Genomic DNA, 18,979 nt, shown 5'->3' on the forward strand with positions numbered 1-18,979 from the left:
TTATGATTTAAAATTATTTAATAAGAGAAAGATATATACAATCGATTACTAAAAATGGAAATGATTATCTCCTTGAAAGAAGGGAAGACGTTGTTGGTCACGCAATCTCAGGCCTTTGATTTGTGCTGTTGGACAGGAAATCAGTAGCATATTATATAATGGGAGGGGCAGAGGCTCAGTGTTACCCAACCCAGCTCCCCAGCCCCACTGTTCAGATTTCAGGAAGTGTTCTGCTTGTTAGGGATCCTTAACATATTTTTGTGCCATGGAAGCCTGATGAAGCCTATGGACCCCTCCTCAGAATAATATTTTAAATGCATTAAAAAATACATACAAAACCAATTACATACAGTTAGCAAAATATTTGAATTTTTTTGATAAAGTAATCTATGTGCATATTTATCATTAAGTTAAATAAGACTAGAAACTGAATGCGAATGATGGGATTAAGAGTAAACAGTATTGACACGAATATAACATTGTATGTTAACTATATTGGAATTAAAATCAAATTAAAATAAAAAAGAAACAACATTTTGAGATATCAGAGACAATTATAATGTGATATGAAAATATCTGTGACTTCTGGTCTTCACAAAATCACAGTTGTCACCAATACCACTGTTGTGATACCGCCTGTATTTATGATCGAAGGGAATTCTAAATTTTAGTTAGAGATTAGTGAAAACTAAACACTTCTGTTTTAGTTGGGTGCTATGGGGAGATAAAATGGCGTTAGCTTGGTTTTTGTCGCCACATAAGACTTTTTAATAGCGAGGATGGTTAGATTCCATTTCATTTCAATTTGACAATGTCTATGAGCACTTCCTGTTGCCAGACACCGTGTGGATGTGTAGGGAAATAGAGAAAGGAATCAGAAACCACACATTCCCTGGTGGTTTCAAAAGGGTCAGGTGAAGGGAGGAAGAGACCTAAAAAGTAAGCCATGAGAAAAAAGAGTAAGTTAGTAATAATAATAGTAGTTATTATTGGGTGCTCGGTACTTTTCATTCATTTTTGCTCATTCAGGAAAGTAGCCTTCATCTGGAAATAACAGAAAATTCCAACTCAAGCTGGCTTAGAAAATAAGGTAATGTGTTTCTCGTGTGCCCATTCATAAGTAGGGCATTCAAGGATGATCAAGTCCATGGCTCAAATCTTTTATAACAGTTTTTTTTCCCCTGTGCCCTTTCCCTGTGCCCTTCCCCTTCCCCTTTCCCATTTTCCCCCCTGGGCCGTTCTGGTTAGGTGTGTAGCTCTATTATCAGTCTGATAACAAACTTTATGGTGACAAGACGGCTTCCCCACTTTCAGGCATCACGGGAAAACTTGACAGCATCCGGAGAGAATTTAGTGGCCAAAGAACAAAGGACAAAAACAGAACAAAATAAAGGAACCAGCCATCCACCTTCTCCCAAATGAAATGAAACAAAGTACAAATGTTCATCAGAAGCTCCCAGCATACGACCCCCACCCTGTGTCTCGTTGTCCTCACAGCCTCTTTGTACACCATTTAAGCGAGTGTCTAAGGAGGGTGGCAACTTGTTGAAGACACCGGCAGAATTCTAAAACTGTTGTACACCTGACAGTTCATTCAAAGCAGCAACATGTTTACTGATGGGGAAAAGGGAAAGCCTTGTTTATCAGAACGTTTTCCTCACTTTGCAATAAGGCAAAGATAAAACGAAGGCGTTGTTTGCATCTCTTACAAACCTTAGGTTTCCTTTTCCCATAATCCCCCAAATAAATTGTAGTTTGACACATGAGATGCATGAAATTTAATTTAAACCCTATGCTGTTTTTCCCTGTCTAAATTGTTGGCTGATTGTCTCCCTAAGAGATGGAAACAAACTATACATGATAATTTCTTCCTGCTAACTACTGCTTCCAAAACTTACCAGAGACTATGATGGACCTTGTTTTAGTTCATCAAAGTCTGAAAAATACTCAGACCCAGTTTCTAGACCTATCACTTCTAACACCTTGACACTAATTAACATACATTTCAGATAAGGTCATTAAAATTTTTTTAAAGGTAAATTTTAACAGTTAAAATAAGTTGTTATTTAATTCATGCCAGGTGGAGTATACACTGTAATTCCTGTGTTTCCAATGGAGCAAAGAGCTTGATTATTTTCCCAGCAACCTGGGTGCTGCCCTTGTTGTCTCTGTCTGCTTCGTCCCCAGAACCAATTTACCAGAAGTCCTGACTATTCTAATTTTCAACGTATTCTCAAATTTCTCTTCCCATTTACACTGTCATTCTTTTAATTCTTACTTTGGCTGTCATAAGCCCTCCTACCTGCCATCCACCAATCAGCTTTTCGTCCTTTCCCATCCACATTGCTGCCAATGTGCCTTTTTAAAAGACACATCCAATCATGCCCCCTCTGTGCTTACTGCCACTTAACATTTTCTTATTACTCTTAGTATAGCTTCGCTCACATGCTGTTCAGTACTGTGTTCTGCCTATGTGGTTTAGGGTGTTGCCAGGCTCTGGTCCATGTCCCCCAGTGTATCATGGCTTTACCAATGTTTGTTGATTGACCAGTGAGGGTATTTATCATGTCTTATCAGACATTTCTTCAGAAATAATGCAAACCTATTTCTCTCTGAGCCCTGGTAACTTTAAAAAAGAGAACAAGGGGCACCTGGGTGGCTCAGTGGGTGGAGGTTGAGCATCTGGCTCTTGATTTCGGCTCAGGTCATGATCTCAGGGTGGTGAGATGGAGCCCCTCGTCAGGCTTCATGCTCGGTGGGGGATCTGCTTGGAGGGTCCCTCCCTCTGCCCCTCTTCCTCTACTGGTGCTCATACTCTCTCTCTCTCCCTCTCTCTCTTTCGCTCTAAAATAAATACATCTTTAAAAAAAAGAGAGAACAAACTAAATTTATATTGAAGCACGCTTCTCTTATTGAATTTAACATTGGACAATTTTAATAATTGTACAAATTCTTTTGCTTGGCTCTGGATAGTTAATTACTGTAAAATGAGTCCTTATGAAAACAAAGTGAAAGAACCAAAGAGCCTACCTGTTTACTTAAATATGCGAGGGAAAGTTGAGATAGGGATTGTAAGGTAAATGTTACAAACCGCAAAAAGACTGAATGTCTTGGTGGAAATGAACAGTTTAGATATTCGAGCCACTAAAGGGCTGTCATTAGACTATACCTTTGTTTAACCCCCAAGTTCTTCAGTTAGTTTCTCTGCTTGCTAATGCCAAATTCGTGTAATGTCTTTAGTTTCATTTGGACAGAAATACAGATGCTTATTATTGCATACGTCTGGGTACCTTGCGGAACAATAAGCGTATTTGGGGATCACAATTCCTTGAGCTTCATTACAATTCTTCTTGGAGAGTGGAAGAGTATTTGCCTTTGTTTTCTCCTTATGTAAAGTGAGGAAGTAAAATCCTTCCTTAAGCCTTTTGTTACTGTTGTTTTCCTTCTCTAAGGTAGATGTTAAAAATTCCGGTAATTTGTAAAGTATCATTTGACTACCTAGCTTTTTTGAACTCCAAGCTTTATCATTTTAACTAAAACATATTATTATTGTAAACTCACAGGCTTCTGATCACCAAAGTATGACTGAGATTAATTCATAATTGAAAAATACAATGGATGCAGTGTCTGTAATGGCTAGCTGAAGTATGTTTGTTTCTGGCTTAAAGCTTTTGCAGAGTGGTGTCTTTTATTCTTTGCTAAATCCTACTATTTAAAGATTTAAAGGGAGAAATTTTTTAAAATTCTAAATATAAGAGGGAAAGTCAAGGTCATGTCTAGGGTCGACGATGGGCTGCTACTTGCTGAATATGAGGAAGCAGGGCTGTGTGTAATATAATTTTCTTGCTGGAGAGATGGTATGACCAGATAGGGATATTTGAAAATTAAAGTTAGATTTGGCATCTAAATACCCTTTAGTTTGCAGGTTTTTGATCTGTTTATTGCCCATGCAAAAATATATTGCTGTTTCATAATCTGATCATAGTTGATTCTGCCATTAGTTTTTCCCCCACGCCCCACGCTTTGATGTGGTATGTTTTATTTTCAAGTGCTTGTTTCACAAAGATCAACAAACAAAATAAGATAGCCACTTCCCTCCTCCATTGGCCATGCTTTTTGTTTAGTTAGCCAACTTCAACAGGAAGATATTAAAATGATTAATCCTTATAACTCGCTTGTGTCTTAAGTGACTGGGAATTATGGGAGCTGGACTCCAATTGCTATCTCTTAAATATGAATGCAGTATAATATGACAGAGGGGTAATTCATTCTGAACTATTTAATCACTACAATCTGTAGATAAGCTGGCTTCTGAATTTTTGCCTGATGTCATAACTAAGTCCTCCTTCCCATTCAAGTCACCATGACCGGGCTGAAGATAGGGGTTGAGAGAATCCAGCTAAAGGAATAATAGAATAATAGGTTGAAATATGCATCATCTGCATGACTTCTCCGAACTTCTCCCAGCTCCTTTAATTTTAGTTGTCAAAATGAGTGCCAGTGAGGGGTTATGGGTTATCTACCTTCAAGTGTATCTCAAAGCAGAGTCCATAACGGGAAAGCACTGGATTCAGAATCAGAATACCTGGAATGAGACCTAGTCCTGGTGTTCATTACCCATGAGACTTAGGACCAATTATCTAAACATCTCTGACTTCACTTTCTTCATCTATAGAAGAAAAGCACGCTAAGGCCTTCTGCACGTGGCTGTCATGTAACTAAACCGATGTCCTGATGCACAAAATATTGGAAATTGTCACCTGTAGAACAGAGGTGAGGGGTGAGGACTCTGTAAGGTGCTTTTCCTTCGTTCACTTACAAGGAGCTTCTAGTAGATGTTGTAGTGTGAGATTCAAGAGCACAACACTGGAAACAACCTGAATATCCAAACGTGGACATTGGTTGTCTATATTTTATTACTTCACTAGTGGAATACCATGTGTATAACCATTGAAATGATGCTGTACACCTATATTCATCTGGAAAGGAATTCATATTCATTGACAAGAAAAACACAGTATTAAATATGTTGCGTAATCAGATTTTATTAAAATTGTTAATTTATTAATTACTGATTACTAATTTGTATGCGTGCATACAAACACACATGCAAACATTGTCTCATGAATCTAAAATACAGAAGAGAGATGTAAAGTGGCTATCTCTTGATGGTAGGATTTGGAGTGATTTTGGCTATTTACATCTTCTAATTTTTCTGAAATAAACATAGACTATTTACATAAGGACACACACACACACACACACACACACACACACATTAGAAATTGAAGTTTCAGTTCAGAGGCTTTCTATAGTATCTGATAACTCCTTCTTCCTTCTATGCCTTAATATTCAGTTTATGGCCAAGGCATTGGGACCAGCACTTTCTTGGATGCTAGTACCTTTGTGTCCATTGCCCTGGCAACCAGCTTCCTAATTCGGAAGTCATTCTTCCTCATCTGTGGATGCAACAAGCTTCTAACTAGTCACTCTGTTTCCACCCTTCACCTCTATTTCTTCCAATCCATCTTCACGAAGATCCTCAAATCACAAATGTTTTCTAGAGCTCAGAGTTGATTCTGTTACCCTTAGGTCCTTCCTGTTCTCCTGACCTCAACCCCAGATATGTCTGATCACTTCTCTTTGTCTTAGGATATTTGGTTTATGCTCTTTGGCGTGGTATTCAAAATCTTTTATAATACAGCCAAGGTTTATTTCCTGCTCTCCCACACATATCCTTCACCCAGCCAAACATAACTACTGTTCTCTGAACGCTCTGGACTTTTCTGTCTCCACTTTAGATCATCATATTCATTAGTCTGTAATGCTACTGCCTATTAAAACCCTACAAATTATTTATATAGCTCGGCTGAACTCCCACTTTTTCCAGGTTCTAGGTGTACTTTTCCTACCTCTGAATGTCATAGAATTTTTGAAATTTATTTGTATATTCATTTATTCATATCATTTTTTTAGCAGTTCCTGTGTTCTAGGGGCTATCTTGATGTTCTAATAAAGAGGTAAACAAGCCTGATATACTCTTGCCCTAGAGCAATTCACAATCTAATACTTAAACATTTCTGCTTTATTTAAATCTATTGACTTATGGTGAACTTGCCTCAACTACCACCCCCCCCTCCAATCACACATACACTGATTGTAGGCACCTAGAGCGTTATTTATGTTTGGCTCATAGAAATACTGTGTAATCTGACAAACAGAAGACAGTCAACAGATGTATTGTTGGAAGGGCAGAGAGAAGAATGGAATAAAATATTTTTTCGAGCAACATAGTCATATATATATGTATTATATACGTAATATGTATAGTTATGTATATTATACATAGTTATATATTATATATAATTTTATATAGTACATATATAATTTTTAAACTATGTGACTTTTTTCTGTTCAGCGTCTTCAAATTTAAATTTGGAAAAAAAATTTAAAAATATTTATAAGTAAACAAAATGTAAATTTGGTTCCTGTGGAGCATTACTGATTTCTAAACGATAAGATCAAGTTATTTCTGCTAATTGGTCCCAGGGGAGTCTAAGATGAGACTGGTTTCCTTAAGTAGAACCGAGACAGAGCACATTCTTCTATTAGAGAGCAAGTTATGTTACAGATCTCACACTTGATCATTTAGCCTGAAAGACTGAGACTCGAGAGTTTGTCTTTTAATTAGTAGATGTTGGCCTACAAGTATTTAGAGGCTTAACAGAGTACTGAATTTAGACACTCAATATATTTATGACCTATAAATACACTATACCTCTAGGTTGTGTTGTTATTTTAATTTTTAAAAAAAGTCCTTAATTTTCTCTCTTCATGGAATAAATTATCCCCTTATGAATCTCCCTGGGAAACATGAACTCCCTTACTATCTATTAAATATCTCTATCTCTTTATGTTATAGTTTTTCCTCATTTTAAAATGAGGATATCAGTTGTTTTCTCTCTCTCGCTCTCTTTTTAAGGAAAAGGGCTGGTAATACATTAAAGGACATTTACACAAAAGGTCTTTTCTTTTAAGAGACTATGTAATGAATCTAAGTTATTATTTTTAAACGAACTCGGCTATTTTCAAATGACTCCTTAGTATAGTTGTTTTAAATCAACTCTGCTAAATCCATTAAAGATGAGACAAAGCAAAAAGCACTGTTATAATCTTAAGAGAAATCTGTATCTGTCTAAGGAATTGGGTGTACCCATATGGTTCGGTATGTGAGAGATTTGATAACTGAAAGAGTCCATCCAAATGGTTTGTGGACATTCCTCTATGATTTAAATACAGCTTACTTCCAAGCTTGCTCCTGTCTGAATCATATAGCAAACAGGATATACTGTTGGTATTTTGTTTTCCCCAACTGAATTATAAGGTCCTTGGCATGGGAGTCATAGTGTGTTATTTAAGTCTGTGCCTTGTAGGAAATCAAAACATTTGCTGTTTGAGTTTACTCAATTTCATATTATTTTGTACTTGTTTTATGGTATGAATGGTTTATCTTATCAATCTGATTTCTCATGTAGTGTTGTAGGAAATTAGTTTTAAGACACATGCATAGAGTGGAGTTTTTTCCTTTTTACTAACCGTGGCCTGCATATAACTTTTGATATGTTTTTTCTCTGGAAGAGTTTATTTATGTGTACTTTGTGTTTATGCAATTTATATTCAAGATGTTTTAGTATTAGCATCTATCTTTTGGTAACTCCAGAAGAAATTTGTTTTCCTGTCTGTCATGTTGACTATTCTACACATTAAAAAGAAAATAAAATTGGTAAGTGAAAGAAGAGCTAAAATGCAGATTTTCCTGTCCTATTGTCTGTTGTTTGAGATTAGACATCACAAAGCACCTTTCTTACCTTCTGCAATGTAATTATTGCTTTTTAAATCCACACTGGTATGGAAATTCAGCTCAAGAGGAAGGATTTCCTGATGTCTTATTTAATACTACACCTCTATGAGTTGTTCTCTCTATTTTTTCTTGAAGTTAGACACTGGCAAAACTACCGTCATTGCCCTTGCTTTTCGTCTTTGCTGCACATTTACTTTTCGACAGGCTTAAATAATGGCTAAAATGGTTGAAATGATTTATGCCTGTAGAGTGATGTCTTCATTTGCTCTATTCACATTTCTTTTTTTACTAATGGTCTGGTGAACACCTAGTGTAGGTGCGTTTTATTAGAGAGTCTATTCCCTCTAAATGCTGTTCCTAAGCTGAAAGAAATGGGCCATAATCATATAAAAATAAAGTATCTCTTTGTAGAATTTATAAGAAATGGAATGTCCTTATTCCTGAGGCATAGAACATAAGGGACTTTTCTCTCTCACTCAAAGATGGCTCTTCCTACTAATGTTGATTAAGTGGACCACGTCAACAGCTGTTGTGACGTATAGAAAACGAATGTGTCTGTTGAACATCTCAACTGAAAGGAGTAAATCTCTTGAAGTTTCTAGTTATCCACAATTTTCTTCTTCCTGTTAAGACAGGGGAGATGGTTTCCAGTCTCTACAAATTGCTTCACTCCTAGTTCATAAAACTGCAATTAATAATGGTGAGCTAAGATCATTCTGGACTTGATGTACTGCCCTATCATCGTTGAAAGAGAGTCCTTAAATCTGCTGTTTAACAACTTATAGGGACTTTGCACTGATTAATTCATCTGGTCATAGTCTCAAGGCTGACACGGCATCTTGTAGGCCTTCCATTCCATTGGGATCAACATCATCATTTTATAAGAAATGAGCTTACTACTTTATAGGCTTAGTTGGAAAGAAATTTCAAACGTCAGCTGTAGGACATGCCACTGGAATTTAATTTGTTGACCTATGAGAACACAGAATATCTCATCTTTTACTGAACCTTCTAAACATAAAATAAGTTTATCAGAGAATCAAAATGATTCTGACACTTGAACTTCAGTAGAGGACCAATACATTTAAAGTAAGTACTCTCCTTCCTGAAATGTTCAGCGCTCCATCAACAGCACATGTCAGGTTCTTAAGAAAATATTTTCCCTTGCGGAAAAAAACACTGGAAATCAGATCATGGGTACTGGCTCACAGAGTCAACACCATTTGGGGGCCACACAGCATCTGTTCTCCCTCTATTCTGGTGCCGAATTCCCTCTGACGAAGCATCTCTATCCCTTTAGATGCAGTCTTGTGGTATGTCAGTCAAGGTTCCCTGCCTTGCCTAACCACAAGGGGGACTCATGGCCAAAGCTAATGAGTTTTCTTCCTTGGGATTTGGAGTCTTGAGTATGGGAGGACAGAAAAGTATGTAGAGCCAATTTGTTCTAGGAGTGGTGACCCAAGGATGCTGTTAAGTCTTGCTATCTGGATCACCAGAGCTGGATTGGTTCCTGCCCATTCTGGACCTGGATATTTCCTCTAGACTGTAAGCTACCTCCAAGCCTTCCAATAAATTCCTCTTTTTATTAATTTAGCTAAAATCACTGTTACTTTTTTTCTCAAGAACTATGTGATGAATAATTTTATGTGTCAGTTGGCTAGGCTAAGGGATACCCAGGTAGCTGGTAAAATATTATTTCAGGTGTGTCCATGAGTCTGTTTCAGGAATAGGTTAACACTTGTATTTGCAGTCTGATTTTTTTTTTTTTTAAATAAGCTTTCACCAATGTGGGTAGGCATCATCCAATCTGTTAGATGAAACAAAAAGGCAGAAGAAAGGTAAATTTTCTCTCTTCACTTGAACTATAATATCTATCTTCTCGTGCCTTTGGACACTCCTGTTTCTCAGAACTTGCTACTTGGACCAGGCTTTACATCATTGGCTCACAGAAATTGGGACTTGGTTGGGCACTATATTGTTGGCTTTCCTAAGCCTCCAGTTGGCAGACAATGGATCATGAGACCCCTCAGCCTCCATAACTGTGTCAGCCAGTCCCTTGTCATAATAAATCAATCTGTCAATCATCCATCCATCCATCCATCCATCCATCCATCCATTCTATTCATTATGTTTCTCTGGAGAACCCTGACTAATAAAAACTATTAAAGCTTTTTTGTAATTATTTTGTAATTATTAGATTTTGAATGTAATGTCTTGTCCTTTGTTAGTCTCTTACCTTACAGTCTTTTGAGAATAAAATGTAGTGGGATATTTTTACTACAGTATAAAATATATCTCTTGCAGGCATTTCCAGGGTAATGATTGCATTGGAATCCAAAATGCTGACCAAGGTCTATGGAAGGTTCGAAGCTCTGTTCCTGAGCAAACTCTCCAGACTCATTGAATGCCAACCTTCCTTTGGGTCAAGATGCTCCAGACACTTTTGTTTTCATTCATTCACAAAGAGCATGACATGTTCTCTCCTGCCTTAGTCCTTTACCTGAAATTTTATTTCATTTCCTTCACTCTCCCCATCAACAAATGCCTTCTCATTCTTAGGTCTATGCAAAATCTCTAGCAGACTTTCCCCATCAACATTAGAGTGAACAACTGGTCTCATATATCCTATTGTTCGGTTGATAGTCTTCATGGGGATGCCTCGAAGACATTCCACACTTAAACTGACCCACCCAGATCTTCTGATTCTCTCACCTCCAGCCAGTTTTTCTCTCATTCTTCTCCATTCAGCATTACTGTCATGCAGTGTCTCACACCAGAAGTCAGCCTTGACTCCTTTCTTTGTATTGCCCCACACCAATGCACCAGCGGGTTCAGTCGGCCCTACCTCCCAACTAGATCCCAATCCCTATTCTCCCACTTTCACCTTCCAAGTTTTATCCTATCCCAGTTGTCATCTTTTGCTTGGTCAACTGCAATGTCTTCTCATTTATTTCTGCATACACTCTTTGCTTCATACAATTTAAGTGACTGTATGTTCTCCTGCTTGGAATCATCAGTGGCTTCTAATTCCAATGAGGAAAAAAATATCCAAATTCCTGACTGTGGCCAGCAAGGTCCTACATTATTTCCAACTTAAGCACCTTGCTTTGCCTCCCCCCCCCCCACTTTCTTTCCTCCCCTCCAGCCATGCTGGGCCATAGTATTGGCACAGGCTCTTCTCCCTGTTGGAATGCTTTTCCCAGATTCAGCACAGCTGGCTCCTTCTGGTCATTTAGGTCTCAACTCAAATATTTCTGCCACAGGACTTCTTCTGATTCTAAAGAATAATTCCCCATGCCAATCCCTATCCCATCATCTTGCTTCCAAGCTTTAAAATAATTACCCTTGTAAAATGAATCATGTTCTCGTACTTGTTTTCTTATTTATATGACTTGCAAGGGCCGACTTTCACATCTAATTTTCCCTTTCAACTGTGTTTAAAAACAAAACAACATTCTATTTGACTGTTACTTTTTACTCGCCTGTATTTTGGTTATGAGGTAACACATTTTTACAAGCTAATGAAGAGTACAGAAAGAAGACCTAATGATTCCATTTTGTGTGTATACATAGGAGGAGGCATTTCAAGATATGCTATTTGTGGCAGTTAACAATTGGAGATGGGTGGATATTACCATGTCTTAATTTTTAAGGTAGACACAAGAAAAGCCCCTTTACAAATGAAAATTATCTGAGGGAGAGAATTAGTATGGATTGCTAATTATTAGTATGGATTACTAGTAGTCATTATAATAAAGCACCTAAATACATAAGCTCCTGGAGGACAGGGACTGTGGCATCTTCAGTCTTTGGCTTCTTTATTTCTTTGCTTAACACATTGTCTGTGAGTTTTAGAAGAGCCCCGTCAAATGGGTTGCTGAGTTGAATTAAATATGCATTTAGAACTGTTTGAATGTTCAGGGTCTGAAATTATTTTTTGAGCAAATGAAGTACACTGTCTTCCCTTGGGATGAAGGGAAGGCCAGTGAATGTGTGAATGTCAATAAATATAAGATTCTCACTTTGCTGTCTCACTTGCGAACAAACATTGATTAGGACTGGGGTGGGACGCTTGGATTATGGATTTGACGTTTGGCATTTTATTGAAAAGGGAATTTGGGGAACATGACTTTTGGGACCTCGAGGCTGTTTTTAGTATCTTGGATTACTGGCCTCTAATATTCATGAATTCTGTTTCAACGATAACCAGTGCTTTCAAGTTGCCAAGTCATTGGTGACCTGACCCCTCCATTTCAATGCTAAATAAGTTTAGGGAAGTCTACTTTAAAATGTATTTAATAATGATTTTGCAATCACCAAGGAGCTATACTGAATTCAAAATAACTACAGAATTCTCATTTTTCATGCTCTTTTCTTGCTGGTATTTATGGAAGGTGAGAACATAGCTTATGTGTTGCCTTCCTTCCTCTTTTATTTGACCACACCCGATTTCCAAGTACGTATTTTCTCATTGGAGCCTCTCGCAATTTAACAACTGTCCAATGGAGTGAACACCCACTTAGGTTATGAAACTATGCCTTGGTACGCTGAGGGCACACTTCTAACTTGGGATGATTTTGGTCTTCCCTCTGCTTATTACACCCATAAAGAGAATGCTGCACTAAGACAATTATAGACAGCTCGTCTTTTGAAGGACAAAGTTTTATTTCAAGGTTCTTAAGTTTATCTTGTTTAGTTCAAACACTTGTCTTTGCTCATACCTATCAATGTGTGTGTTTATTTATATATATCTGTGCCAATGCAGCGATATGTATGGAAAAGAGCCTTTCAGGACATTGTAATAGATTTTGTTTAGAGATACAAGCTCTTGGGACAGAAGTTACAAACTGGTAGCCTCTGGGCTACAAAAGACTCACAGAACCTGCCGTCATTTGTCCTGCCTGGCGCTTTATTATTGCTGCTGTTGTTGTTTTTACTTCATTTTTAGAAATCTGGAGATTTCACCCAGAAATCCAGATTTCTATCTTCTCCTGAAAAATCCGGAGACACTGTAAAAAATTGTGTGCCGTTCAAACACTGGCGATGCTGTGATTTTAAACTGCAAATGGCAACAATTTAAAGGCTTCCATCCCTTCATTTTGATGTTTCTCTTCCGTATCAAATGGTGTAAGGTACAAGCACTAAAATGCTTACCCAGAATGCTCCCTGGCTTAATGGGGTATTACATGCCATCTTATTCCACCTGTAATTTTCCCCCCAATTTCTATGTTATATCAATTTTTCCTTCATAAAGTTTTTCACATTTGGGCCTATTTTCTTCCTCTCCTTGTTATGACTTTTATCCAGGTTGTTTTCCTCACTCCTGGGCTTCGGAATGAATGCACTGCTGTCTTAGCCATCACCGTCCCTCCTGCTTTAACCTTGCCTCTGCCTGTCCCTTTCCGCTCCACACAGCAGTGACAGATCCATATCCCCAAATCCCATTTCAGTATATTTGTCCCTGCCCTCAGACCTGTCGTGACAACCCAGAACCTGTGTCCAGCGACTTCCCCTGTAGTCAGAACTCAGTCTGTTTGCTCCCCGCAGTTTGTGCTAACCCACTCACAGATGACTAGCCAACACGCCCATTTCCCATGCACCAAACCAGGGTCTTCCCGCCCTGACGCCTCCGCTCCCGGTCGTCTATCTCCTCCTCTCCACCCGTACAAATAGACCCTGAGCTCCTTTAAGATCTCCTTTCTCACCTATTTTGGTCCACACTTGTACATCATGCTTCATCTTGCCTCGTACATATTTCAAAATTATATTGTGTTTCTCTGACAGTCCTAAAACACAGTTTCTCCGCGTAAGGTCTGTGCACATCTTACTTCAGAAGCACCTGTCTTGCTCTTCAGTGTTTATTCCTGGGCTTCCTAAATACTCCTGAATTCTTTAAGTGGGGGCCCAGGAATCTGATAAATCTCAAATTTGAAAGTCTGGCATTTAAAGGCGGGATGATTAGTAGTACCCATCACCAGCCTATCCCATTCCCCCACCCCCCTCCCCTCTGAAGCCCTCAGTTTGTTTCTCAGAGTCCATAGTCTCTCATGCTTCATTGCGTGGTGCACTGGGTGTTATACGCAACTAATGAATCATGGAACTTTACATCAAAAACCAGGGATGTACTGTATGGTGACTAACATAATATAATAAAAAAATATTATTATAAAAAGAAAGGATGCTTAGTAGTGGTACAAGATTGCCTGACGGTTGGGTAGAAAATCAAGTAAGATTCGGTTAATTTGACAGTGAGTGCATTTTCAGGCCTGCCTGCATGTTTCTCAAACACTTTTTACTCTAAGTGTTGATCGCAGCCCTGGGTGTGGCTTTCACCAGCTCTCTGACACCATTGCTGAGGCCTTCAGGCACAAGGGATCATCCATCCCCACCCGAGGGCAAGTGGAAGGTAAGTAAGAGCCTCTTCACCTTTCAGGCAAACGCAAGACAACTAGATAAACCCCTTGAGTACAGGACCGTGTTTGTTTTTCTATTTTTTTTTTTTTTTATGATTCTCTACCCTGCTCATGCCTTGTCTCCAGTAATGCCATGATTAAGAAATGTCGAGTCACATTGGATAAACTGAATTCACGTTTGAAGTTGAGAAGTTAGAAGGCATAGCAGTTCTCATGTTGGCAATGACGGTGATGATTCCTGTGAGTTGCACGCTCACTCTGAGGTCAGACCCTGAGGTCACTGTTTTCTGTAGGTGATTCCAGGGCAGGCTGACCCCAACCCTAATTAGGCATTGCTAGGATTCCCTACATTGTAACAACAGGGAGCATTCAGCTGAAGTTGCAGGGGCAGGCAAGAGACACAGTGGTGTGAGAAGCAGCTACTCTTGTCATTTGTGAAAAGAAAAAATTTTTTGAACAACTTTAAAGCATCAGATTTCATTTCTTTGAAAGCGAGGGGTTGATACATTTAAAACATGGATTGATAACCATTGGAGAAGTCACTGTGACAAAGTGGATGAAGGCCAAGAACAGAATTTAGAACCGGGTTTAAGATTCGGGTTGCCATGGGCACCTGGATGGCTCAGTCTGTAAAGCATCTGCCTTCTGCTCAGGTCATGATCCCAGAGTCCTGGGATCGAGTCCTGCATCAGGCTCCCTGCTCATCGGGGAGCCTGCTTCTTCCTCTTCTCCCCGTTCGTGCTCTCTGTCACTATCTCTGATTCTCTCTCTCAAATAAATAAATAAAATCTTTAAAAAAAAAAAAAGATTCAGGTTGCCACTTAATTGTTCTGCAAGTTTGAACAGATCCAAAGTCTCTCTGAACTTCAGTACTTTAATCTATGAAATGGGGACAATGTTGCCACATAGCCAATTATTGTAGGGACTAAATGAAGGAATTTATGTAAAATACTATAAGAATATACAGGGCTGTTACTATTACAGACTGTTTGAAGTGTGAATCAAGGTCTCAAAAAACATAGTTACTTTATTTTGAATCATGCTTTAAAAAGGGAAAGAAACCCCACAGTAATAATGGAATCTTATCCCCATAATCTCACAAAGCAGGTATCGTGGTCCCTGGCTAAGTAAGGAATCTGAGGCTCAGGGAGGTTAGGTAACCTGCCACAGTCACACAGCTAATGAATAGCTTAGCTGAGATTTAAAAACCACACCCGTCTGCTTTAAATGCTCTGTTCTTCCTACTGCACCAGTTTGCCTTAAAAATAAAAAAAAATTAGCCGGCACATATACTTTTTCTTAACATTAAAAAAAAAAAGACAGTTATGTTCGAAAACTAACTCATCCTGATAATTCCCAATTAAGATGTTGTCATCTAGCATCTGGCTCAATTTCCTTTTATGAAATATAGTAAACATAATTTGAGTATAGCTTAAATGAAGTGTCCAAATGGGATAAAACAGGTCACCTGGGAAATTAGATTTTATAGATTACAAGAATTCAATGCCTAAATCGTACTTAATGGACGCAATTTTTTTTTAAAAAAATTCTTCAGGAGACAATGGACTGTTCTATCAATTTTACCATTACTTCTATGTGAGACATCTATAGCCTGGAGCAACTCAAGCAAAAATAAATAATATAAATTCCGCTCTAAGTGGTAGTGAAGAACACCTCTGTCTTCGTGGGTTTGGGGTTCACAAGAAAAACATAGGGGGATCTCTGACCATTAAGTTCAATTTTTTACTTCCACGTTGTATTTTAAAACATCCCATTTAAAAATATTTAATAAAGAGAAGTTAGAGAATGTTCTTGCCCTGTGGCTTTTTGAAATTGTTTTGAGTCTGTACCAGCCTTTATCCAGAAGCAGAGTCTGCAGTAGAGATGAGCTCCAGCCATTAATTTTGATTACTGGGTCATATGGCGGAAGAAATGATCTTTTCTTTTTCTTTTTTTTTTTTTTTTACAAAGTCAACACTTTTTGAATGAGGGTGGGATTAAGGATCAGAGCAGATATGAGGGTGTGAAGGTGGGGGTGTTGATGTAAACCCTGTAAAAAAACCATCTGAGCCCAGCCCCGCCCTGCGCAATAAGTTAAGTATCTTTCCTTTGAAACGGGGGCAAGGCAGTGGTAAAATTCACAAACTACAGAGTCCCACCGTCTGGGATCGAATCCCGGCTCTGTCATGTGCTAATTTTGTGATTTGAGGCAATTTTACTTGAACTCTCTGAAATTCTCTTTTCTCATCTGAAAATTAGGAATAGTTACTGCTTCCTCGGATTGGTATGATGACTCAGCGTCATCCTCGATACCCAGTGTCGGTGTGGTTGATGTCATTAGTATTGTTTTGGTTTGTAGAGCTTCCTCGCCATAAACATTCAAGCCCCCCATGACCTTGTAAAACAATTTTGAGGAATGGCAACTACTTCAGAGTCTCTTTACAATTGCATAGATTCATGCAATAACCTACAGGGCCCGTATCTATTGGGATAAAATGTTAATTCAGTTTCTTTTAAGAGGCATTAAAGATAGTCATAAAATGAAAAGATGATAAAACCAAACCTTCTAGTAAATAATCACGAGTTTCTACGTATTTTCAAAAGTGCACACATTCGTACTCATCTTAGGAGAACATATCGATTTGTGTGTATTTCAAGCAACCATCTTACCCACGCGAGGCCCGTGGCCGCCAGCGTTCTCCCCTGGGAAGGTGGCTTCTCTAATTACAGTGAATGGTGATTCTATTTGTAGGCATGACTTCCTACAGCATGCACGTCTTTCTGTGATTATTATTTAAAAAATACTTCTCCTGAAATTATTTGGTCTTCCTGGCTATAAAGGAGAGCATCTACAGTGTAAGAACCTCACAGATAATACGTGGCTGGGTTGAAAATGTATATTCTCTTATCAACAAAATAATCAGCATTTACTGCAGCATAGGGCATACAAAAAACATTTCAATACTAAAGCACTCAAACTACCACTTAGGCCAAAAGGAAAAAAAAAAAAAGAAAGAAAGAAAAAAGGAAGAAAAAGAAAAAAAGAAAACCAGAAGTACTAACATTATTTGAGCTTTTGGGACATTTTCCTCCTTTTCCCATACTACCTCTTGCTAATAAACAAAAGCACAATTTTCCCCATGGATAGAAAATCAACAGCAAGAGGACTTACCTTCCTTTAACCAAGAAATGTTATTTTTATCATTTTCGAAATGCTCAGCTGTTCTTACTTTTATCTTTTCCAGCTCAGTTTCTGACATCTAAGTGGAAACAGAATTTGTGATATAAAAAATTCATTAAGAGCCCGAATTTATAACATTGAGCTTTATATTTAGAGACTACTGCCATATTATAGGAAAATTTTATCTCTATAATTTTTCAGCTCGCTGTCTAATGTTAAGTCTTACATTTTCTCCATTTGTAGTATTTTAAAACATTGACAGTGAGAACTAAACTTTATATGATGGTTCATTTTTCAGCAGTAAAGATGGTTATAAGACCTAATAATTTCTGAATACGAAAGAATAACAGATTAACAACTAGTCACAGATTTGTGAAAAAAACACTCAGTTGCTGTTTTAATGTCTTTTTTATAGTCTATAAAAAAGCATGCTGCAAAGTGATATACAAAGATATAACCAATAATAAAACTCAAAAGGACCTTTTCAGCAATTTATTGGATCCAGTGAGAACCTTACAACCTAAGTCAGGCCAAGTGGAGCTCCCTGAAGGTGCTGAGACCTGTGAATGCACCTTCAGTGCATTTGCACCTGACTTCAGTGGCTTGCTCCCAGTGAGCAAGGATGCTCCACTGGAATCAGCATCTCAGTGCAACTCACCTGTGTGTTCCCAAAAGAGGAGGCCCAAGGTGCAGGGCAGGGGAGCAGCCTGGCGATGCTCTGGGCAGCCTTCCTTGTTGTTTCTGGATGTCCAGCATTCCTCCACCCTGCCAGAAGTGAGCGGAGAAGCAAATACACTCCCTCCCTGGGTGGTGCTAGATTTGTCTTGCTGCCAGAAGCATCTAACTTGCGGCTGAAAGGTTTTTTTTTTTTTTTTTTTTTAAAGGTAATATAAAGCCTGTGGTTCAAAACAATAAAAACCTTTTGCTGGCTAGCACTTATTTAAAAGGACAGTCTGCAAAATAGGGTACAAGTAATGAACTCTTTTCAAATGGACCGTTTCTCTAGTCCCTTTCCTTCCACACCCGCCATTCATTACTTGGGGGTTAATTGTAGAGGATGTAGAAAAAAACATACTGAAAAATACACACGGACTATGTGGGTTAAAAGAAAAGGAAGGGAAATCTCTAGGAAGGGAAATTCTCTAGAAGTCCATCCTGCAGCTGACATTTTGAAAAGCAAGTTTTTCTAACATTTTTTAGGCAACAAGAAAATGTTTCAAGTTTTTTTTTTTTTTTTTGAGAGTCTGCACATATTCCAAAAAGGATTTGGAGTAACATTTTAAAAGAGGATTTGTCATTAGATTCTTAGTCAAAGATCATATATTTTTCAACCAAAAGTTAACAACAAGTATAATCCTTAGGTATGCCTGACGATAAATAGTCCATCATTCCTCAGTGTTGTCTTTTTTTTTTCCCATCATGGAAAATAATCTTTATTTTGTGGCCCAAAGAGGTTTTCCTCCTCCAGTGTCCCCGGACAACCGTCTGCTATCTGATCACCTTGTACCCATTTCATCTCCTTTA

General features: G+C 38.2%; 1 protein-coding gene across 2 annotated transcripts in view; it reads right to left on the reverse strand.

The window, feature by feature from the left end:
• The window catches only part of MDFIC2 (MyoD family inhibitor domain containing 2), a 102,524-nt gene extending 84,990 nt beyond the window's left edge, over nt 1–17,534 (reverse strand). For both annotated transcript variants that reach the window (XM_026501225.2, XM_026501224.2), the window contains exon 1: nt 17,447–17,534. In XM_026501225.2, coding sequence (XP_026357010.2) covers nt 17,447–17,534 — 88 coding nt within the window. The remainder of the gene's footprint in view (nt 1–17,446) is intronic.
• Between the last annotated feature and the right edge of the window lie 1,445 nt (nt 17,535–18,979).

This window comes from Ursus arctos, unplaced genomic scaffold (genome assembly GCF_023065955.2).
Source record: "Ursus arctos isolate Adak ecotype North America unplaced genomic scaffold, UrsArc2.0 scaffold_14, whole genome shotgun sequence".
Lineage (NCBI taxonomy): Eukaryota > Metazoa > Chordata > Mammalia > Carnivora > Ursidae > Ursus > Ursus arctos.